Source organism: Channa argus, chromosome 14 (assembly GCF_033026475.1).
Source record: "Channa argus isolate prfri chromosome 14, Channa argus male v1.0, whole genome shotgun sequence".
Classification (NCBI taxonomy): domain Eukaryota; kingdom Metazoa; phylum Chordata; class Actinopteri; order Anabantiformes; family Channidae; genus Channa; species Channa argus.
This window is the reverse complement of record NC_090210.1, coordinates 22,986,658-23,011,348: the sequence shown is the minus strand read 5'-3', so window position 1 is coordinate 23,011,348 and position 24,691 is coordinate 22,986,658. Positions and strand designations below refer to the sequence as shown.

Here is a 24,691-nt window from a genome sequence, read left to right as displayed (position 1 = left end):
CAACAACAAAGCATCGTGCAGGTTGTAGGATATAGAATTAATGGTATACAGTAGTGACAAGTAAATGTATAGAGAAAAGCTAGTTCAGGTTGAGTGAGCAGTTTAACTATAAGCTTTATCAAAAAGGAAGGTTTTAAGCCTAGTCTTAAAAGTAGAGAGGGTGTCTGCTCCCCGAATTTGGATTGGAAGCTGGTTCCACAGGAGAGGAGCTTGATAGCTAAAGGCTCTGCCTCCCATTCTACTTTTGCAAACTCTGGGAACCACAAGTAGGCCTGTATTTTGGGATCGAAGTGGTCTAATCGGGCGATACAGAACTATGAGATCTTTTAAATATGATGGAGCTTGACCATTAAGAGCTTTGTATGTAAGGAGGAGGGTTTTGAACTCTATTCTAGATTTTATGGGAAGCCAATGAAGAGAAGCTAGTGAAGGTGAAATATGATCTCTTTCCTAATCCAGTCAGCACTCTTGCTGCAGCATTTTGGATTAATTGAAGGCTTTTTAGAGAGTTATTAGGACACCCCAGAAGTAGGGAATTACAGTAGTCCAACCTAGAAGTAACAAATGCATGGACCAGTTTTTCGGCATCACTTTGAGACAGGATGCTTCTAATTTTAGCAATGTTCCGTAGGTGGAAGAAGGCTGTTCTAGAGATTTGTCTTATATGTGACGTAAATGCCAAATCCTGGTCAAAAATAACTCCAAGGTTCCTCACCGCAGTACTGGAGGCCAAAGTTATGTCATCTAAAGTAACTATATTGTTAGACAGCATATTTCTCATGTTTTTAGGCCCAAAGAGGATGATTTCAGTTTTGTCTGAATTTAGAAGTAGGAAATTGTAGGACATCCAGGTCTTTATGTCTTTTAGACATGCTTCAAGTTTGACTAATTGGTTAGTATCTTCTGGTTTCACAGATAAATAGAGCTGGGTATCATCTGCATAGCAGTGGAAGTTTATGGAATGTTTCCTAATAATTTTGCCTAAAGGTGACATGTACAGATTAAAAAGTATTGGTCCTAACACAGAGCCCTGTGGAACTCCATAGCTAACTTTGGTGCATAAAGAAGAGTCATCATTAACATGAACAAGTTGGAATCTGTCTGACAGATAAGATTTAAACCAATGTAATGTGGTTCCTTTAATCCCAAATCTATGTTCTAGTCTCTGTAATAAAATGTTGTGGTCAATGGTGTCAAATGCGGCACTAAGGTCTAGTAAGACGAGTACGGACACAAGTCCATTATCTGAAGCGAGGAGAAGATCATTGGAGACTTTTACCAGTGCTGTTTCTGTACTGTGATGAACTCTAAATCCTGACTGAAAGTCTTCATACAAATTATTCCTGTAAAGGTGATCACATAATTGTTTTGCAACTACTTTTTCCAGGATTTTAGAAATAAACGGGAGATTTGATATTGGTCTATAGTTGGCTAAATCACCTGGATCAAGACAGGGTTTTTTAAGTAATGGTTTGATTACAGCAACTTTATAAGCCTTTGGTACATAGCCAGTTTCTAAAGATAAGTTAATCAAATCTAATATGAATGTGTCTATTAAAGGTAGAACATCTTTAAGCAATTTGGTTGGAACAGGGTCTAAAAGACATGTTGTTAGTTTTGAGGAGGCGATAGTTGAACTTAGCTCAGTGAGATCTATGGGTGAAAAACAGTCTAAGATGGATTGGGGCCTTATTGAGGATTCTAGAGCTGTTGTACATGAAGATCTATCTGTAATATTTGTAGGGAGGATCTGGTGAACCTTTTCCCTAATGGCTGCAATTTTATCAGTAAAGAAAGTCATAAAGTCATTGCTGCTCAAAGTTAAGGGTATACTAGGCTCAACAGAACTATGGCTCTTAGTCAGCCTGGCTACAGTGCTGAACAGAAACCGGGGGTTGTTCTTGTTTTCCTCTATTAGCGCGGAATAATATGCTGTTCTGGCATCACGGAGAGCTTTTTTGTACACTTTTAAACTGTTTTTCCAGGCTAACCGGGATTCTTCTAAATTAGTGGAACGCCACTTCCTCTCTAATTTTCGTGACGCCTGCTTTAAGCTGTGCATTTGTGAATTGTACCATGGAGGTCGCCTCCTCTGATTCACTGCCTTCTTTTTCAGAGGGGCAACTGTATCTAGTATCATACGCAATGAGGCTGCAGAGTCGTCAACTAAGTAATCAATTTGTACAGGAGTAAGATGGCTACTCACCATAGTATTGACACATGGTGGTGAAAAAGATGAAGAAATAATTTCTTTAAATGTATTCACAGCATTTTCAGATAAACATCTGCTGTAGTGGAATTTTTTTCCTAACTGCTGTATAGTCCGTTATTGTAAATTCAAATGTTATTAGAAAATGGTCAGACAAAAGAGAGTTATGAGGAAATACTATTAAATTATCAGTTTCAATGCCATATGTAAGTACAAGGTCTAATGTGTGACTAAAACAGTGAGTGGGTTTATTTACATTTTGGGAAAAACCAATTGAATCTAGTAATGAATTAAACGCAGTGCTCAGGCAGTTACTGTCAGCATCTACATGAATGTTAAAGTCACCCGCTATAATGACTTTATCAGTACTAAGCACTAAATCAGATAGAAAATCAGAAAATTCAATCAAAAACTCTGAATAAGGGACTGGAGGACGGTACACGAGAACAAATAATAGTGGTTTTTGAGTTTTCCAGTTTGCGTGTGAAAGGCTAAGAGTAAGACTCTCAAATGAGTTATAACTATGTTTAGGTCTAGGAATTATTGATAAGCTAGAGTGAAATATTGCTGCTACTCCTCCACCTCGGCCTGTGCATCTAGGAACATGATAATTAATATGACTTGGGGGGGTTGACTCATTTAAACTGACATATTCTTCCTGCTGCAACCAGGTTTCAGTGAGACAAAGTAAATCAATTTGATGATCATTTATTAAGTCATTTACTAACAGAGATTTAGAAGAGAGAGATCTAATATTTAATAATCCACATTTAATAGTTTTGGGTTTTGGTTCAGTATGAGCATTAGTCTTAACTTGTATTAGATTTTTATGATTAACTCCCCTTGTATTCATTTTTGGTTTAAAAAGTTTAATTGGTCGTGGAGCAGACATAGTCTCTATGGGGCAAATAGCAGTGTGGTTAAGATCATAACATTCAGCAAAATAATAATATTCCCTGTGTGAAAAATTAGAGTCCATAAGAGCTGCATTTTGTCTGTTGGTAACGTCAGATTCTATAAATATCTCGGACTGTTTATACCTGTGGATGTTGTCGGGTGTTGGAGCGGAGGATGCAGGAGAGGTGAGCACATCAGAGCCACAGGTGTTTTCAATGGTCAGTCAGTCTCCGGAGACTGAGATGCTGTGGACAATGTTCTCAGTCAACATCCGTGATCCCAGAAAGTTCGGGTGCAGTCCATCTTGCTTGAAGTACTGAGGACGATCCCAGAAAAGATTGAAATTGTCTACGTAGAAGAGTCCGTGTGCGGAGACTTGTGGTTGAAGCCATGTGTGCAGGCTGAGGAGTCTGGAGAACCAGCCAACACCGCGACCCAGCGTGGGAATTGGGCCGGAAATGAAGAACCGTCTGTCGTGGAAACTCTCCAGTGAGTTGAAAAATGACACGAAGTCACGTTTCAGCAACTCAGACTGTTGGCGTTTGGTGTCATTTGTGCCAACGTGTATCACTACTTTTGTTGCTGTAGGATGTCTTTCAATCAGGTTTGGAATTTTCTCCGCTATGTCAGTGACTGTGGCTCCAGGAAAGCAAAACGTTTTAGCAAATTTTAAGCGGACTTCTCTAACGATGGAGTCGCCAATAATTAGCATGGTCGGACCGGGAGGACGGTGCGGTGGAGAGGTGCGCCGAGGAGGAGCATGTGGATTCCTCTCTGGAGGCATGGTGTTGGTGGCGGTGGCACGTCTGGTCTGGCGAGGCCCCGGCAGCAGGCCCCGACCGCGCTGCCCGCGGGAGGTGGAGCAGTGTGGTATCTCACGAGGCAGGGAGTCACAGGGAACCGCCGCCGGGGAAGTCGGACTTTCCAGCTCTTCAAGAACAGTGAAACGGTTCTCCATCTGGACCGGGGAAGGTGGTCCAATGGATTGGTTGACAAGATTAGCTGCAGCAGGTGTCGTCCGATGTCTCCTTTTAGCCGTAATCCAGGCCTCCTGTGTCAGCGGCGAGGAGCAGGCCCGTGTCGGGACAGGCCGTTGGTCATCCGACAGGGCCAGAAGGCCGCGGGTTGGCATCGCTATTCCAGCAGTAGCAACAGGGCCAGACCACGGCAGCGTGTCATCGGTGTCCTGGGTCACTGAACAAACAGCTGGGTGGATAGAAACTGTTTGTTCCATGTAGCTCGAGGTATTAAGAGCTGCGAGGTGCTTCGCTTGTGTGGCGGCAACGTTGGAAAACCCCAAGATAAGTTCATTTTTTTTTCTTAGTTCGTTTTCCAAAAGTGTGATGGTTTCTTGCAACTGCGTGAAAACGTGTACACAGTTTGAACAGACCGCCATTTCGAAACTACGGAAATGACGTCATCATACTCATTGAGCAGTAGTGACAGCAATATAGAGATACTTAATCCTAAAATGTCTAAAAGCCTCAAACAGAATTTAAATCGCAGAATTTAAATCCTCAGAGACCAAGGAGAGGCTACATCAGCTGACAGAATTCCCTCACCTTGCCAGGGCTGCTCAGGCCACCAGGGGATGACGACTTAGGTAGGAGGCCTAGGCGTTGAAGGTACGTCTGCAGGTTTCTGCTGAGCTCCACCTCTACTGGCTTCACCCTCTGGTCCACTGGGTCCATCGCTTCAGCTTTTGGCCTATAGTGAGGGTAAGGAATGGGAAGACGATGGCAAAGAAGGCAACATGCATGTCTTAGCTGAATCAATTACTAAAGTATATTTTTTCTAAAGCCAACAAATTCTTACCAAAAAAAAGAAAGAAAGATTCTTTTTACAAGAGAGAATAGCGATCAACAGCTTTCAGCTTGTCCCTTTAGCGGAACATTGATTTGGCATCGGTTTTTATGCCGAAGCCCTTCCTGCTGCCACCCTCTCATTTTGACCAGGCTCGAGAACGACACTAGGGTGGCCATGCGTAGCTGAGCAGGGCCACACCTGGTGGGGTGGGATGCAAACTCAATGCTCTACCACTGAGCCTCCAGGTCCACAATCAAGTCAAGCGATAAAATGCATTAACAACTCACCTGCTGTTGGTGTTGTGGACTGGTCCATTTTGTTGTGGCCTGTAGGGAGTCCTCCTTAGTTGGGACAAATCCTTGGACAGAACCTGCTGGGTGGTGTCATCTTCCCACGTTAAACCTGCAGAAAGAAATGCAGGGATCCTTTAGAACCACACTGAAACATACACAGTATAAGATCTCAGGAGGAGAGTGTGGCATTTTAATTGTCTGTCAACATTTCAATAAGTAAGTAAGAAGAGGTTGAAAATAGCTGTGCCTTTGGTAAAAACACAGCTTGTTGGAACATAATCAAGTTTAACTAAAATATTTACTAAATTATTCCTATAAAAGTGTGGATTAGATTACTGGATAATTAGTTTACAAACCACAAATGCAGACGCAAACAATCAGCAAATCTTTGCTCATGTGCATTCAGCATCTGATAAGTGAGGAATGTTTGCAAACTGATTTGATCTGAGCACAATAAAGATACAGAATGAAGGTTTTTAATTTTCTGATGGGAATCGGTTTCAATCACAGCCAAATCTGCCAAAAGTGTTAACAGTAATGCACAGCTGAGGGTCAAAGGGTCTTTTGTGGGTAAATATAAGCTGCAAAATTAACTACAGTAACTAGAGTTTGACAGACAGCTAAAAACATCAGGAACCAATGTTGCTGCATATCTTGATTCCAAAGAAAGGAAGCCTCAGGTCTAATTACTTATGTCCTGTGTCTCTTGTCATCTCTTTTCTTTGCATCCCTCCATGCATCTTTTGGGAGAGGGACGATGCATGGAAAAGATCCTACTGAGGGAAAAGTCTGTTGGATGCATCTGTTGTTACCGTTTCAAGTCTACAACCATGTGTCCTGGAAAAACCAAATATTCTTAACAGAACTACTGGCAACTATGCAGTCGGGTGTTTTGTGCCTTAAAAAAAAAAAAAAAAAAAGTCCAGAGGAAACACGGTATGTCAAGAAAATGCTGAGAAACTGCTGACTTTGCAGTTCTTTGCCTAAACTCATTAGGTTACCAATTAACAGAGGAGACGGGGCAATGTCTCAGCATCTTTGGAGACCGTGGTGAGCAGCTGACTGTTTGTGTGACTAAGCCCAAAACATTTTTCCTCTTCTCCTGCTGCCACATTTCAGCAATGCAGGCTTGAGAAGCCAATCAAAAATTCATTTTATCCACATTTATTTGGAGTATTTAACCAGTGCAGTTCACTGTGATGACCCCTGGATATTTACACCACCAACAAAGAATGTAAGGATCTCAGCTCAATAAATCATCAACATTATTGAGCAGTGTCCAGTATGAATGAAGTAGCTAATGCAAAGCCACTGATGCAAGTGTGACTTCTGATATACTGCGAAGTGCGGTTTGCCGAATAGAATATTACAGTAGTATTTTTAGAAAACACAACACTGTTTTAGATTACAGAATGGCAGGGGAAAAGAGTTAGTCGATTGGTCTGACAGGTCTGGGCAGTCTGGCACTTACGTATGGGCCACCATAGCAAGGGGAACCCAGTGCTTCATTTCTAACTAAAGTGAAATCTATCATGCAATCTGACTCCATTTTTTTTAATAGAAAACACCAGAGGAGCATGATAATCACGTGTAAAACTGGTGTGAATAATTTACTGACTCTGCAAGTACACTATCCTCCCCTCCCCCCTTCACGGTATCTAAATCTGAATCAGGGATTAAAGTATTTTAATATTGTAGAGGCAGAAAGGAAGATCTAGAAAAGTTTTACATTGTAGGCAAGAGGAGGAAACATTTACGTTTTAAAATTCTGCATAAATGTTTAGTGTATGCTCACATTCTTTCTGATTTTCTATTAACCCCCCCGGGGGGCCCCCCCATCTATTTACATTATTCCAAACAGTGTCTGTAATGGTAACCATTTGTCTTTGTCTATGACCACCTCCGTATCAGTGACTAAGCAAACCCTGTTTGTCTTGGCTGTTTAAACAAGTGCAGAGAAGGACACAACGATGAGCACAGTCTTTTCTTTTAGGAACAATATTTATTAACCCGCTTGTCCAACCACCACTGCACCAGTGTCACACATTCCTGTCCATTTATTAAACTTGGCAACAGAAGAGTATCAGCATCAGTGAGAAGAGAAGAATCACAAAACAAAAATCTCTTCCGCATTTCGGCAAGTGTACAAAAGGACAAGCTTGATGAGCTGTTTGGGCATTCACATCTGTTTCCTATGCTTAACATGCATCCAAACACAGCTTTTTGGCAACCAGACAGAGGAGAAGGCGCCAACGCCAGATGGGGCGGCAGAACGAAATGTTACCGGAAATATGGCCGCGCCGCGCAAAACACAACATGAACCAGAGCATTTGGCAGATGAGTGATGACGTCCCTGAAAGATTTAACTTATGCAGACTGCAGCTCCAGATGTGATGCCACAAGATGTGGGTCCAACCGAGAGGACGCACACTTAAAATGAGAATGGGAACATCCCCGCTGTCAGCTTTAAACTCCCAACTTTTCAGAAAAAAAAAAACAAATGTCCTCAGTATGAACTGAAATGAGGGGAACTTTAAATAGATAACTATTAGATATAGCACACAGTTGAAGAGGTATGGAAAGTGTGTTGATAAGACCATTTGAAATTTTGACAGCAACATCATCATTAGTTACCAGAGTTATGAAGAACCCCAGCTCCAAAGGAGAGAAAGACCAAAAACGGCTTTGGCAGAAGTCTAAGCAGTCTCACAAAAACACATCAAGCTTTAACCCCTTTAACTTCTGCTTTGGGTCTTTGACTTATGTGAAGAAAATCTGATTCCTTAGCTGATAAATGTTCCACTATGTTCTCCAGCCGGTCTCTACCCGTGTCTGAGAAGCTAGCATCCAACAGCTATGTACAGATTCTGCATTGAATCCACTGCTGTGTGGCCAAAAACTGTGCTATAGCCCAGTGGAAGTGAGCTAACCCAGGAAGTTGCTCGCCAGGCAAATACTTTACCCACTAAGCAGAAACCACTTTAAATACCCATCACAACCCAAGACAAACTTCAAATGCAACTTTTACATTATGTAATCTTCTAATCAGTACACTGACCAACCACCACAAAGGCGTAGTTTAGCTAATTGCTAATTCATCTTATAACAAATAAACTATGTTCCTGTCTTTTGTAATGTACACGTAACTTGTGTCTTCTACCTCCAGAAGACATCATCTATTCTACTTTTTATTTTACTCATTTGACAGAAACAGTCTATTTTTGGAATCTACAAAAACTTTGTTTGGAGAAAAGTCTGACATTGACCTTCAACTCAAGTTATGACACTCAGCAATATGTTAACACATAAAAAAAACTAAAAAAAAACAATGTAAAGTGAAGATTGAGCAAGTTCTTGTTTGTTACATTTTAGTTTTTAGAAATACAAACTTTTTACAGAACATAACACTTACTGCTGCTGACATCTCAGTGCTGATGGTGAACCTACTACAACAACCGAGTCTACACTTTAGTCTGGATCAACAGTAAATCTAATTAAATCAGATACTTGTTTCTCCCTCTTTAGACCTCTGCAAAATTAATGACGGGCCCAACCGCAACAAATAAGGCACAAGCATCTCTTCAACAGCTGCAGTACATGTGAGGCCATCACAGAACCATAAAATGGAGCCTTAAAGGAGAAAGTGGACGTTAGCAGTGGGCTGAACAGATGGCATCTGACACAACAGGTTAATAAACGTTGGAGCCCCTGCCAGGATATTCAGACTGACTCTATGCTCCTCAAAGACTGAACCAATCGCAGAAATGTGGGCAGGAAGATGGCGGCCAGTTGAGGTTTTAGGCCCTTTTCTAAAGAAAATACTTCCAACAAGTCCCTACAGAGATCCAACGTCAACAGTGAATTGCTGCTACTCACATAATGTCCATCAGTCTGTCACCGGGATTATTTTATTCATCTGTGCCGTAGCCCGCATTTAATTATTTCCGGAACACTTCAGCCAGACACAGTTGCACTGGGTGACTTGTTTCTTCCTCCCTGAAAGGGAAGCCATGATGTCACTGAAAGACCTCACACATAGTGTCTGTTCTTACTTCAGACCTTTTTTCAGATACAGTAGCAATAGCCCCCCCCCCTCAGTACAGGCTCCCCAGTCCGTCCTCGACACAACCAGCATCACATGACAACTCCAGATCTTCGACTTCTTGCTGCATCCAAAGACTGTTCCTTGGTTACGGTCACAAAATAAGCCATTAAGTATAGTACATGAAGGCTTTTGGATCATTTAGTCCCTCGGCCTTCCTGAACCCTCCTCCAATTTGTCTAGCAGGCCCAGCTTTGAGAGGATGATGCTACCTATGATGCTGCTCCTACCTGGACAATTCAGGGGGCACTGAGGATTAGGTATTACAGTATGCTTTCTTTAGTGACTTCCACACCGCCCACCCCACCCTGCTGGGGGAAAACTATATTGATATTGTACGCAAACGTATGAAGCTGGAGTCAGGACAGGGACTTCACTGTATCTTCACACTAAACAAACAAGCAGCATCATTCATCCCATCGAGCACAGAGGGTGTACATTTAAACGATTAAAAAGTCGAAGAGAATATATGCTTATGTGGAGAGAGCAAAGATCTTTTCAGTAATCTGGCAGGGCCTTTAACACAGATGCTTCACTGTCTTAAGATCCCTAATTGCTTCTGTGAACAGCCAGGGCCAAACATCTCATTTGCATAATTCATTTTACTTCAGAGCGCCTGACAAATGCCTCCAAACTCAGTGCCTCTGAAATCCAACTCTCCTCCTGAGGAGCTAGGGGAACAGGATTCAAATCCATCTCTAAAGGCAAGATTGTGGGAAAAAGGCCAAGAGAGAAAACTCCCAGTGGAACAAGAGTTGTACTTTTGACATCATTCTCTCCTGTGTGGCTGTAGGCATGAATAGCTAAAAATAAGAGCAACAGGCTGCTTTTTTCTGTCATTCAAAGCAAAGTTACATGATGAAAGAGGATGCAATGAGCTGCTACACAGGTCTCTGCCACCCTCTAGTGGTAAACTGCAATAGCATCACCTACTCCACCAGGAAAAAGAGAAATGGATGGATCATTTCCACAGAGCCTATTAATAATATTGTGTGGTTTTCGAGCAATGACTTTATTCCTGTCTAGTTCAGTTCTTCAAAGTGGCCATGTCTATAACCAAAGAAATCGTAAATTCCAGGGATGAATCTGGGCACAGATTCCAATTACATTATAGTTTCATTAAAGACCCTACATAGCAATTTGAATAAATTAAAAAAATACTTGTATATAGAAGATCAACTCACTGTGCTCTACTTTTTTTTGTTTGTTTTTTTTAATCAGGAGTGATTGATTTAACCTTAATGCTTTCATGAATTCATTGCTAATTCATTCATTCATTTACTGTCGTTTGCAAAGTTCTTCCTGCCTCAGTCCTTTCTGGTGCAGCTGAGACCGTCAGGGCCTTTATATTCATCCAATGAGAAGAGATAACAGATACGCCGCTGATCATTCTGGAAGAACATCTTCATCACCTCGTCATGAGAGCAGATGTTCCTCAAGTCCACCAGCTTGTGCATCTCAAAAGCAAGAGATTCATAATGCAGATGCTTCTCACAGTAAGAGACCAGACACATCAGACAGGATCGAAGGCTTTCTGCTTTCTCCCGTTGCAAATATGACAAGCTAAACAGATGAAACCACAGTGAAGCCTGAGTATAAAACGATTACTTCCATGAGAACAGTAACTTCAATAACTGAACTGAGGAAGTTTGAAACAACTGGGCCTCCTTATCCAGCCTTGTTCTTGTACATGGCCAAGAACCAAGTGGTTGATGTGAGAAGTCCTTCAGAAGTCCTCTGCAAAGATGGAAAAACCTGCAGGAAGGATGACCCCCCCCATCAGCAGCCCTCCATAAGGCCTTTCTTTGCAGAGCAGCTAATACCGCTCAGCACTCACCACAGAAACCTTTCACTCATACATTCAGAATCAGCTTCTTTGTTGGCTTTGTTCTTTGTTCCATTACCTTAACAGTTCTTGGAATGGTGTCAAGCACAGTATGTAGCAGCTGTGCACCTTATACCCATCTTGATTGTAACGGATGACACACTAACAAAATGTAATTATAGAACGTGTAAATTTTGTGAAGTGACCTTTTAGTTCATGTTAAAAATGGCTTCTCTCCTCTTATGCCTAATTCACTTTGACATCTAGAGTGACAGGAATATCACATTTGAAATTAAAAGCCACACATTCAATCTCATTTCTGTCGCTTTCATATATTGAGTCAGTAGAGTCAGCTCAGCACTTAGTGATGACCAATTTTACAATTCAAACCCTTCAGTTTGTTTGGAATAAATGCGCTTAAAATTTACGTGTACTCTTGTTAACGGGGAGATAAAATGCCCCTGTTCTAGCATAAATTTGTAGAGACTGTTGAACAACAAGTAATTATCCAACAAAATACCAAAAGTTATGGGTAAAAGTTTTGCGTTTATGTTTCAAAGAGCCTTAAAGTCTTCCACTGACCAACTTTACATCTGAATATAATGTTCTAGTGTGTTACATCACGTTTGCCTTTGTGTGTATGAACAGTATAGTAAGAACAAATGTGGGCTGATGCCAGCAGTGTGTGTGGATACCTCTGTTCGAGAGCTTCTCCAGCAGCATCCTGAAGTGCTGCACCACAGACGGGGAGACATCGTAGGTGTAAACCTCCTTCACCGGAACAGTGTGACACCTCCCAAACATACCATCTGCCAAGACACAAACAGACACTTTAAGTGGAGAATGTAACTTCCAATTTTGCATTTCACAAGGAAATGATTACAGTTTGTTTAAAAGGCTAAAACATCACCATTCTTTCATTTTCTAACAGACTGCACTTTGATAAATAGTGTTTATTGCACTTTTGTATTGTTAGGTTAATGTGATGGGCTTAGTGCAAACAGTGTTTGCCTGCCTCATATTGCCTGTCTTTGAATTCACTTTTATTACTTGGCTCTTCCTACAGTAGCTTGAGGGATTTCCCTCACCTAATCGGAGTCTATAAAAGCTGGTCTGAAACCAAGATGGCCTTCTCCCTTCTTAGACACCTATTACAGTGTGGAGTGGAGTGGGGACACCCAGCCAATTATACCTATGGCCAATTAAGAGTCACCAATTAACCTAACATGAGTGTCATGTGACTGTGGGAGGAAACCCGCCGAAGCACGGGGAGAATGTGCCAACCCCACACAGAAAGGCTGGAGCCGGCCAGTGGAATCAAATGTGGGACCTTCTAACTGTACCACCAGGTTAAAGTAGTAGAAAGCAGGTGGCCCAGCTAAAAATAAAATTAAATATGGTGCTTGCTCTACACTGCCCCGGAGGATTTCTACAAGTGAGCACAAAGCTTTCACAACATGCACCTAATAAACCATGTTAAGTGTAGCTGAATAGCTTTTCACAGATCAAAGTGTAAAATGGAGGAAGCTTTGTAAAGGTAGTGAAAGTGATAGAAAACTGCACCTGTGCGTTCAACATAACATTATAACTTAGGGTACCAGCGTTAAAAGTAATAAATCACTAATGCAGAGCAACTGTGTGGGAATTCACGTCCTTGGAGACAGGAACATGTTGGTACTTAAAGCAAAACCAAGTCAAATGTGCATCGCTGATTAGAAATGAAACCACATGTAGACGAGATGAAAAGTGACTTCACAGGCTGTTGCAGTACAGGGGACAAAAACCTTAAAAGTGAACACCATGCATTTCTCTTCAAATCTTGCAATATAAACCACCACCACACTTAAGTTTTAAAGGGTTGTTAAACCTGTTGCTGTCTAACACGGTATTAGCCTCCACAGCAATTTAGGTCCATTGTTCAAGGTCGATACATAGGATGAAACTGATCACAGAGTGGACACTTTCAGATCCAGCTCTCCTCTTTGGACCATTCCTTTGCTAAACATAGATCCCATGTCAGAGTGTGACACTTCTAAAAAGCCAAGCAGTGGGCAGTGCTAATGTGAGCGGTAGGAAAGGCCAGAGGAAGCTTGTCTCAGAAAATAAAGTTGTGGGAGGAGAAAATGTCTAGAAAGAACACACACATCCATCTCTTCATATCCTTATTCTATTCAGTAATATTCTGAAATTGTGTTGTACAAGGTCTCTGATGAAATTCTTCATTATGGATGTTCCATAAAACATCAGCTTTTTTTTTTATCATTTCTTCATAGATCACATTTACATGTTACAATGAAACTGAATGTCTGCAGTTACCAATGTTACATTTAATAAAGAGTTTTTAATACAGAGTACCTTTTTAAATTCCAGCACTTATTGGGCAAGACGCTGAACCCCCAACAGCCCATCGCCACCCCCAGCTGTGCAGTGCCGCTCCCAAGCTCGGTACAAATTGGGGAGGTTTGTATCCAAATCAACATGCAGACAATTGAGCCGTTTGTATCTTTAGTTATGCATTTTTTATGTTTGTGCATGTGTGTCACACATGAATGTGTGCGAGTGTGTGTGCTGTATGTTGCATAACAGCACTCCTACAGGGTAACGCAGGCCACATGTCTATTAATAGCTTCTGCATCACGGTGGTCATCTCAAACTGCAAGCTCCATTTAACGGGCAGCTAAGGATGACCAGTGGCCAGTCCACACTTGGAGGAAACATGCTTTCTGCACATTCTGTTGTTCCCAAATGAAACAGAAATGTGTGGCGTAATATGGATGTATGAGGGAAGCTGAGCTATATCGCAAATTAGTTCTAGAATTTGTCACATTTACATAAACGCTCATTAAAAATGTGTTGGGCCTCCTTGGTGTATTTTTTGTTGCAAAATAAATTGTAAGTGATCAATAAAATGCATAATTGTACATTTGTAAGTGGGTTTAGACTCTTAAATGTAGAAAGTTTTCCCATCCTTGAATTATATTCAGTTAACTGTACTGGCAACTATTAAATTTGCAGATTTACAAAAAGAAAATATTCAGATGCAAATGTGATGACAAAGACAAAAATATGTTTTCCTTCCTTGTCCTCTCAATCTTCATTGAGCTGAGAACAGACACTTCCAACTCCTCATCATCCAGCAACTGCACCCGAGTTACCCCTCATAATAAAACCCATTTACTTAGAGCTACAGTACCATAGTCATAATAAAACTTAGATGATCAGAGCCACTGTAGAACGACCAACGATAAAGTTAATCTGACCATAGGTGATAGAAAAGCTTGGACTTTACCACTGCTGAGGAAAAGTCACATCTGTAAACATTGGAAACACATGTGGCCAAGAAGAAGCAGTAACTCAGCTGTCACAACCACCTCAAACACCAAAACTCTGTATTTTAACAAACCTGTTTGTTTAGGTTTAGACACAGAAGCAGAGTTAGGTTTAGGCACTAATCATCAGTAAATGGACAAAAAGATGGGAAAGTTACACAAACAAGTGCAATATATTAAAAATAATAATAAATAAAGCATTATTTGTGCCAGTACTTTGCTCACAGAAGTTTGACAGTCATTGGTAGAGGGGGGCTGGGGGCAGGGTGCACCCTGGACAGGACAGGAATACCCAGGGGGGAGAGTATGAAGCCAGCCAACAAATCATGCCAAAAGAGAAATTCACAGTCTGCTGGCCTGACCGACCACCTGCAACATTTTAACACGCCTCAGGTTTGAATCCTGTCATGGTTCAATAACTGATTGTGGAAATATTATTTTATGACACATAAAAACCGTGTTTAGTCTTGGGTTGGATAAATCTGAAAGCCTGATTCACAAGTAGTGTTAGTAAGAGCCCTGATACCAATTCGGTGGATCAAATCAACAAATTCCACATGAACACATACAGAAATGTCAATTTTATTCATTTGAAGACAAAGGTCAAGTTGTAAAGCCTAAATTCTGCCTTCAACATATCCCTGGAAATGTTATATCACAAATGTTTCAGCTAAGTTTACTTTGGCAGGACATCAGTGTCTTTATCATTTATGCCCTTAAACACGTTCCCCCTCTAAATTTAACTTTGTGCCCGGAAGCGAAATGTGAGCAGTAAGGACTTATGGTAAAATTATACTTTGTGCATTTTTGTGAAGCCCAATTGCAAATGTGACTAAGTGCAAGAAAGACAAAGCAGAATCCTGAGTAAACTACGACACCACAGGCCATCATCAGCTCTGATGATGATAATCTTATAACACCACTTCTGCATTACCCAGAAGCCACATATTGAACGATCCCACATAAATCTACTCATGCATATCCAAGTCTCTGTAATTTATCCCAGTACACTACCAGAGGGCCACATTTCAGAGCCAGACATGTCTTGTGATTTATGTTCCAGATTAGAGCAGAATGAGGACTCAGAGCCATTCTCAGAAGCAAAGGGTGTATTACGATGGAGGAGCTGGACCAGTAATGTTGGCCAGATGTAATGTAGTGTTGTGCTTTGGTCTATGCATGTTTGGTGTGTTCATGTTGACCCACAGTTCACCTTCTACAAATGTTCTCGCTAAAATCTGCGCTAACCATTTAGTTTTCCTGCCTGTTGTTGAGCCCTTCTCCTTGTCTAGGCTGCTTTAGTTCCAGATTCTGTTTTTACACATCCATGTTTTTTATAAATTAATCTTAGTTACAGCTTTCTGAGCTTGCCTCCTATTCGTGATTTTCTCTTTGTTTCTTTGTACTCTCTGTAATAAAGAGCTGCGTCATTATACATCAGCCTCAGTGGTGTATTTGGGTCCTTAATTTACATTTTGTTATGTACAGGTGGCACAGCACATCTCCCAAGATCTGCTTCCTTTGTCATTTTCAGCATCTAGAAACGCATCGGTTTGCCAATTATCTGGGAGGAGGAGGTGACGGAGGAAGTGCTCAGGTTGGGGTCTTCTCCAATCAATAAGCCAAAAAAAAGAGGTGTGGCAAATATGAGAGCAGGGTTCTCATGACTTGAGTGATTGGTTGGAATGTGTGGTCACAAAAATGCAGTCACTTGAATATCTTTTACTGTAGATGCATTGTTGTGCATTGGTGGCCTCCATTGACTGAAAGTAGCAAACTCAGTCCTGCCTAATGAACTGGATTAGAACATCTTAATGGATCTTTTCCACCCCAGGGAATACAACAACTCTGTCCGTCAGACTGCACTCCACAAGATCAATGACATCAGGCATCGCTTGGCAGGACCTGGGCTGCTCTGACTGGCTGCAGAGTAAAGGGTTTCCTTTACACATGTCAACAACTGGCTTTAGGTCTCAATGTGTCGTCGGTGCTCGTGGGTGTTTAGCTGACGTGCAGTTAATGTCGAGATGCCGAGTGACCAGGAAGTGCAGTTCAGCTAAACAAACAACTGGCGAATATTTTGATAACGAAAGTCATTTTCAACAAAGCTTTCTTCCAGTACAATACACCGTATGAAACTATGTCCCAGTCTCATAGCAGAAATAAAACTCAAATATCTCACTTTAGGTAGAGTATGGTTTTGAAATGGGTCAATTATAATTTGATGGGCAAGTAGTTACTGGAATGTCCCCCAATCAGCTGTCCAACCACACACTGATCAATAATACTTATCAAACCAGCCAATAACTGTAATCAGAAAGGCTGATGGCAGAGGGTCATTTAACAAATACTCTGGTTTCCAGCTTTGCTGAAATGCTCAACGTTGACCCTCCATGCTGACCACAATTACCATTGGTGAGAGTGAGAGGGGGAAAAAAATAAAAAAAGATTTTCTACCTGGTTTCAGTTTGAACATCTAAGAATTTCCCTGTAAACAGAGCCTGGGAAGCTGAGTTTCAGAGGTTGGAGGTAAAGCTTCAAGTCCTTTTAGATTATAAAGTAGAACAGCTTTACATTTTAAAGTGTATTGAACAAGGCCATCAGGAGCGATACACTACTCATAAAGAGTCCGGGATATATAGATCTATCAGAATGCACCTAAAAAGACGATAACCTAATTTAATTTAAGCTTCTCTAAACCTTTTCAACTGTTCGGTGTTTCAGTACCTGTTGCATACCTGCAAAAAATAAATAATTCACAACAAGTGTGACCCATAATTTGGCCACTAAATGTTCTGGTTCAATGATGATTTGAATTTAAACAGTCCTCTTAATCAGACTGTTGACATTTTGGATTCCACTAAAATGCCCAACTTTCATGATACAATATCAATGTAGCATGAACTTTACATTTTCCACTTTACATTTCACCCTATAGTTGAATATCCATAACTTTGTGTATATGAGGCCAGTTGTGGCTCTTTATATCCTCTGCACCCACAAATTAGACAAATGCCTGAACATAATGCTTTTGGTGAACAATAATCAAGAGGAACGCAAAAACCATGACCGCTTCAGTCATTCTGCTACAACAGAAAAGCCTTCCAGGCAAAGGGAGCTGACTGAAGCAGCGAAAAAAGATTTGTCACAACGGAAATATAAAACGCATTTTATTTTATCCTATTGTCAACAAATGTCATAAAGACAAAACAAGAACCCATTTATAAAACGTAGAGTTCCTAACATCGCCTTCGGCTAAACATTAATTTGGCTCCATAATTCCTTAAAACAGCTGGTTCCTGCACTTATTTGCAAGTGTTCCTCAAGATGGAGAACAGTTTAGAGATCATTACACATGGGGCAGACTTCCCAATAGTGTTACAAGCTACTTTACCTTGACTCAGTCTCACATTGTGTGTTTGTGCCAATGAAGGAAAATGTCAGTGTAACAGTTTTGGTCATAGACATGATTTAATATAGTTTTTTGCAAAATAATGGAACTTTGCAGTCTGTGGCAAACAGGTGGCTGCTGGGTTTGGTTATTTTGTGCTTTCTACTGAAATAAAATATTTCCTAAGATGTTCCTGAGAATGTTCTTTCATTGTGAAAGCTGCAGATGCTTAATGCATAAAGTATCACATCAAGCACACACACACACACACCTTTTCCTGCCCACACAGTTCACAATGCATGTTTAAAGTTTAACTAGCCCCTATAACAACAGTTTAGAACTGACATTTTTAAAATGGACATGTTTTAACATGTGACAGCCGAGAATACGAGCAGAGGCAATTATTTGAATGATAATGTTAAAATATGAATTGTTTAAATCACATATACTTGCAGTGCAACAAATCCAGATTAGATATTTCCAGCCCAGACTTGCCATGGGGAGTTCTGACATACAACAGGGTGCAGATGGGTAAAGGCACAGTTTAGCTGTGTGGTTCTTGCTCCAGTTGCCATGGTGATTTCCAGCGAGTGCTTTTTGTCCCACAGTTAATCAAGGGGAAGGGGGGTAGGGGGGCTAAACGAAGCACCGTCTTTTGTCACGCTTGCTCATTGCATGTTTTTCAGGGATCGAAGTATGAATCTCTCCACATCTTCATTTGTAAAGGCGGCGTAGGATGACTGAGAACTGGACATGTTGGCAATTGAGGCTTCTGACATTGCATGAAAATAAGCAATTTAATAGCACAGTCAACGTTTTGATTTAATCAAGATTTACTCTTGTGACGTTGAATTAATTATCCTAAAGGTGAAATTCGAGCAGATATTTACCGTATGTGCGGAGGCGCACAAACATAATATCAACGTTGCTTCTCTCATAAGACAACATCTGCTGAAATTTTTAAACCCAACAGTGGATTTAATACTACATTTTTAGGTCCTGCATTAGACATAAGCATGCAGCACTGCAAAAGTATCCTACATTTGCAAAATATTACTGTGTGTTTGGCCTATTTGCTGGACAAGTAAACTTATGTACAGCAACTGCCATAAACTTGTTTTGGGGATCAGTACTTCTGTTGCACCTCATGTTGCAAGCTGTTAAATACAAATGTTTGTGTTTACTTCTTTGCATTTACAACTACAATATTTTAATAACCTACGCCATTTCAGTCCATCTGCAAAATTATTTGTCAAGAGGTTGTAAACATTCATCAGTACTGCTCTGAATGGACCCACTGGTGTGTTCCAGTAGTGTGAAAAAGAAAAAAGAGCCATAGTGTTTACATTGAGCCTATAGCTCAGGAATTATGATGTTTAGAGAGCACACAGTGCAGAATCCTTCATTCTCTTGCCGAGTTAAATAAAGCCAATTACAGCATAACTGGAGTCCATTTTCCCTGCTGGAAATTAGTGTCTTCATGCTGAGAGCTCCTTTAGGTTGAGCTCTATTACAGCACTGACATTCATTCACTTTACACACACGCACAAAAAAAAGAAAACAAAAAAAAAAAAACCTGTGACATACAGAATTGTGTTTTACAATTTTGAAGTCATACCGTCGTCACTGGAAAAATAAATTTAATAATGTTCCACAACTTACACTGCATGTCAAGACAAAAACTAAACCATAACGTCTGCAATAAAATTATAGCAAGACACAAATCAGAGCAAAACAATTTCTAAAGCTTTGAACGTTCCAAGGAGAATAGGGACCTCAAAAACTGTGAAGTGAAAAAGTCTGAAACCACCATGACTCCAGCTCCAGTTGCAGTTCTGGCCAAACTGAGCAACATCTTGTTATTGAGTTGACCAAGTACTCAACGATCACATCAACCGCAGCTTCAGGAGTCTTTAGGGAAAGATGAAGGCAGAAAAAGTCCAAAGGAAACATGCTCCCAAGTGCATGAGACCTGACACTGGGGTGAAGGTTCTTTTCAGCATGACTCGTACCAAACAGCCAAGACAATGCAAGAGAGGCTTCAGGCCAAATGTGACACTGAGCCCAGACAGTGACAGGACACACACACACTCTGGAAAGACCTGAAGGTGTCAGTTCTGAAGTTTGTGATTGGTTGGGAAATGTCTGAAGATCTGTCAGATAGAATAGGATAAGTCTTGGTCCCAAATCCTGGTGTGAACACTCAGCCAGTACATTCCAAGCTCTACTATGAGGATTTGCCCTCTTGTCCATGGACAATGACGGACAGAAGCACCTGAGAATTAAACGATTGACTCTGGAGTTCATGGTTAACTGTGAAACTGTTCGCTGTAATTGTTTCTGCAAAGTACATAATGGAAGATCAGAATAACATGCTAAACTACACTCCTCTCCAAAAGTATTGGAACAGTGAGGCCAATTCCTTTATTTTAGAAGAAAGCGCCTTTTGGTTCAACCCACCCATTTGTCATGTCCTGTGACCCATTGACCACACACCAAAGTTTTGTATTCTTTGTTTGTGATGCTTTCCAGGCTTTCACTGCAGCCTCTTTCAGTTGGGGTTTGTTTTGGGTGGTCACTCCCTTCAGTCTCCTCTTCAGGAAATAAAATGCAGCTCTATGGGCTTTAAGTCTGGAGATTGACTTCGCCAGTTTAGAACGTTCCACTTATTGCCCCTGATGAACTCGTTTGTGTGTTTTGGGTTATTCTCTTGCTGCAGTATTAAGAATCTCCCATGTTGCAACTTTCTTTACATTGGCAGAAAGAAATGTTTCTTTTTGCTGCTGCGCTAATGTGTTACATCCATGAAGATTAATGACCAAGAGAAGCCATGAAAGCTCAAGCTATGACATTATGACCTCGTGAACAGATTGTTTCCTTCTCCATTTTTGTCTCAGAAAACTTTGTCACAGAATTTTTGAGGCTCATCTCTGTACTTTTTGGCAAATATCAGTCTGGGCTTCCTATTCTTGCTCTGTACTTTTGTTCATGAAGTCTTCTGCCGACAGTAGATGGCGATACCTTAAATCCAAGGATCTGTGGATCCTTGCTGATGTCACCAACTGTTGTATTACAGTCTTTTTACAGCTCTCAAGGTTACTGTCGCGGTTTTCCTCGGTGTACCCGTACGATGTCTGTTACTACACCGGTGCCTCATTTGTTCTTCGGGACAAATGTTTGTACTAGCTATGGCCAATGTCTGTGGAATCGCTGTGATGGATTTTCCATCTTCACAATTGTTTGTTTTTCACAAATAGACCACTTTCTCACTTTTTATGTTACTTACACCTCTAAATCATAAAGAAAAACATAAAGTCTAAACAAGCAAAACCCAAATCTGAAACTGAGTGTAGGCACTCAGTGCTATTTATTGTTTGAATAATCAGTGCCATGTTAAATCAGATCCATATGTAAATACCTGAAATAAAAACTGAAATGCTGATCTCTTGTTTAATGTTGATCTTTTTATGTCAAACCCCAAAGTTTTCAGTCTACAGCAAAATAAAGGCATTGGCCTCAGTGTTTCAATGCTCTTGGAGGGGTGTGCATTCCATATTTGTTGTTGAGTGAGAATTACTGGACAAAATGTTTCTTTTAGTGAATGTTTCTTTAGCACAGTGTGTCAGTTAAGATGTGAAGCCAAATGCAAATTTGTTAGAAATATGGAGTGAAAATTAAAACTTAACTTAATGTGGGTTTATTTGGTTTTTTTTCCAAATCAAAGTTTGCTATATGGCTCAAACTACATTGCTGCCTGCCCAGCATCAACCGGCAGGGAGACTGTTAAATGTTTTATTCCTATTTTACTTTTAAGAGTTGGTGAAGACCGTATAAGAGTGAAAATTAGACTGATCTGATTAACCGAAGTGTGGCTCCAAAGAAGTAAAAATGTTGCTGTGTCTCTTAGATGTGGAAAACCTGAGCTTAATAAGATTTTCCCCCATAATCAAACTGTTCAACAGAAACAAAGACTAAATTAACGTTTCAGTGTTTTGTGCCCAAAATTCTCCAGCAAGCTGCAAGACTGCACGAGAGAGTGGGATTAGAACAAAAGTACCAGATTCTAAAAGACTGTTGCAAACAACCAGAGAAAGAGACTGGTGGGGCTTTTCCCCACACTGCTGGTCATCCCCCCCATCTGAAAATATTAGCGGCTCACACATAACCTCGGCACCTACTAATCCAGAAATGCTGAGCAAACTCTCAGTGCAAATTTGATTCCACTCCTGCACAGATCAAGCCACTGGGGGTTGAAATTTTTGATGAAAATATACAATATACAATGAATTTGCGCAGCAACAAACTCAAACTCTGTTTCATTTAACTATTAGAAACAATTTCTATTTACCAGCTGTTAAGTTTTTCTTCTTATTCATCTGCTTTCTGTTATGTTTGCCTGCTGTATATAAATCCATCCATTATCTGTCACTGCTTATCGCGGGGGGGGGGGGGGGGGGGGGGGGGGCTGGAGCTCATCCTAGCTCTCATCGGGCGAAACCCTAGACAGGTCCCCAGTCTCAGCGACGTACACAGAAAGATACCCATTCACCTAACAGTGATATGCATGTTTTTGGACTGTGGGAGGAACCCGAAGTACCCGGAGGAAGCCCACGCAAGCACAAGGAGAACATGCAAACGCCACACACAAAAGCCACGGCTTCTTCTAGCTTTGAGGCGGCAGCACCATGTACTCCATTCAAATACCAACGTATAGTTAAAACCTATATGGGAATCACTATTAATCATAAAGCAAACAGTACACAAATACATTTCCGTCAGAACCACACCATAAATCTAGGTTAAACAAATACAATCTTCCTGCTCCTGACCTGACTCACTGCTCCTCAATTCACACTCTGAATTGCATACTGTACAGTAAAACATCAGGCTTATTTAATAGACAGCCCTGCCAGAGATTTTAGTTTGTTAATGACCATTAACTTTGTTACTCAACCTTTTAAAGGCTTGTGTCACAGGCATCGCGTTGATTCTGGAGCAGCTGTCACATGTTAACTGGTTCTAAAGCCAGAGTAGAAGAACTTGTTCCCTCCAGGTAGTGAGATATGTCTTCATTCGTCACACTCTGCCTTTGTAGTCGGGGGAGAAAAGGGAGGAGGAGACAATGTTAAGCTACACCAATCCAACTCTTCCAACTCTTTCCTGCCAAGAGATTTCAGCCTGCTTCTGGCAATCAGATCTCCTGTGTGGCCTGATAAAGCCTGAGCTGCCAGTCACCAGCACAACAGTCTGGCATTCTCTGTGTGGAGAAGTCTGACAGCAGCTATTGAAGCACGGCGGCCACACGGTGGGTTAGTACAATGGCTGGAGGTGCAGCCACTGTAGCTTTTCCACTGTGAGATGCAGCTGTCAGAGCAGCCACAGCTCACCTGACTCAGCCCGGAGGGAGCTTTACCTACTCTTTGAAACTGGGACTGAAAGTGTAGCCGAGCTGACAAGCTGCTCCAGCAAACGCTGCCAGGGACTGACAGTCATTTAACACTTATGTTTTGCGACGATTAGCATTTCTTGACAAATCTAGACAATGCCAACATGCAACACTCACCATTACAGTCCAATCAAGTTAGACAAGCGTCTCATAATAACCAGTAAACGGGTTGGACAGAGTGGAACATCATACAGTTGCTGGGGAAACTACTGAACAGCCAGCTGACAGAGAGGTGAGAGATTTGATGACACAGAAACAAATTGAGGCGAAGCTGTAAATTACATTAACTACTCCAAGGCAGTCAACTAAACACTTCATAAACTGTGCACCACTAAAATCTTAAATACTGTAGTTAGATAAAAAGAAATTCCTCTCAGCTACTGAGCTCTCATAACAAATTAAGGCATTTTTATTTCTAACATGTAATTTCCCCTTGTGTAAACAGACATCAGCTCCTTTCAGCAGCAGGTGGTACTGGGGGGGGGGGGTCCTTTATTTATTAAACAGATTTTTTCCTGTGTATGGGGCAAATTCATTTCTTACTCATCTTGTGATTGTTTTTTTCCCCTCTGGGTGAATTCTGCTTTAGCCTCATCTAGAGCATCAAAACAGCAATGACAGATCACGTGAAAATCAGGTTTAATAAGCACTTTTTCCTCAAACACTGACAGATGTTAATATGTATGAAACTGTGCAAAGTCACCCATCCGGGCATTATTGTACTTTATAAGAAAACTGACTGAGCTCATACATTCAACCTCCATCAGTGAAACAAACCCCTCTAAACATTGGATTTTTCCTGCCTCATCATTTGCCAGCCCCCCCAGGCTATGACACCTGTTGGTTCACAAAAGCAAACTCACACCAGTGACTCCCAACTCAGGAGCAAGATGTCCCTAAACAGGATGACTGATCGAATAGAAAAGAAAATCTGCTAGAAAACTACAGGATCATTTCAATTTGTTAAGATTCAGTTTTGTTTTCCTGTGGGGTTCTTACTACTGCTGAGGTGTCATAAAGGAAAAGGTTAACGAACCAGTGGGATTAGTCTTGTGAAACCAAGTCCTGCACGCTAGATCACATCCCTCAATACTCTGTATGTTTTTTTTACAATGGCAGGAATTCAATTCAAAGCCAAATTTCAGGTATAATGTCTAGTGTGTCCGTGCATGAATGCAGAGAAACCATGGAGAGAACAAATATGGCCATGACATGCACGAGCACAAATGAACTACAGACCCCAGTTAACGCCTTTTTCCATCAAACTGAAATGAGGGCACCTGTGCCAGTCACAACACAAAAGGAGGAGCATCTGACTGCAGCTAAAAATAACATTTGCCACAGCCATAATCATTTTCACACTGCATGACACTTTTTTTAAAAAATCCCCTTT

At 41.1% G+C, this 24,691-nt stretch overlaps 1 protein-coding gene across 2 annotated transcripts in view; it reads right to left on the bottom strand.

The window, feature by feature from the left end:
• The window catches only part of LOC137098885 (receptor-type tyrosine-protein phosphatase N2-like), a 189,526-nt gene that overhangs the window by 151,261 nt on the left and 13,574 nt on the right, over positions 1–24,691 (bottom strand). For both annotated transcript variants that reach the window (XM_067475576.1, XM_067475577.1), the window contains 3 exons: positions 11,828–11,941; positions 5,200–5,314; positions 4,669–4,813 (listed from right to left, as the gene is read on the bottom strand). In XM_067475576.1, coding sequence (XP_067331677.1) covers positions 4,669–4,813; positions 5,200–5,314; positions 11,828–11,941 — 374 coding nt within the window. The remainder of the gene's footprint in view (positions 1–4,668; positions 4,814–5,199; positions 5,315–11,827; positions 11,942–24,691) is intronic.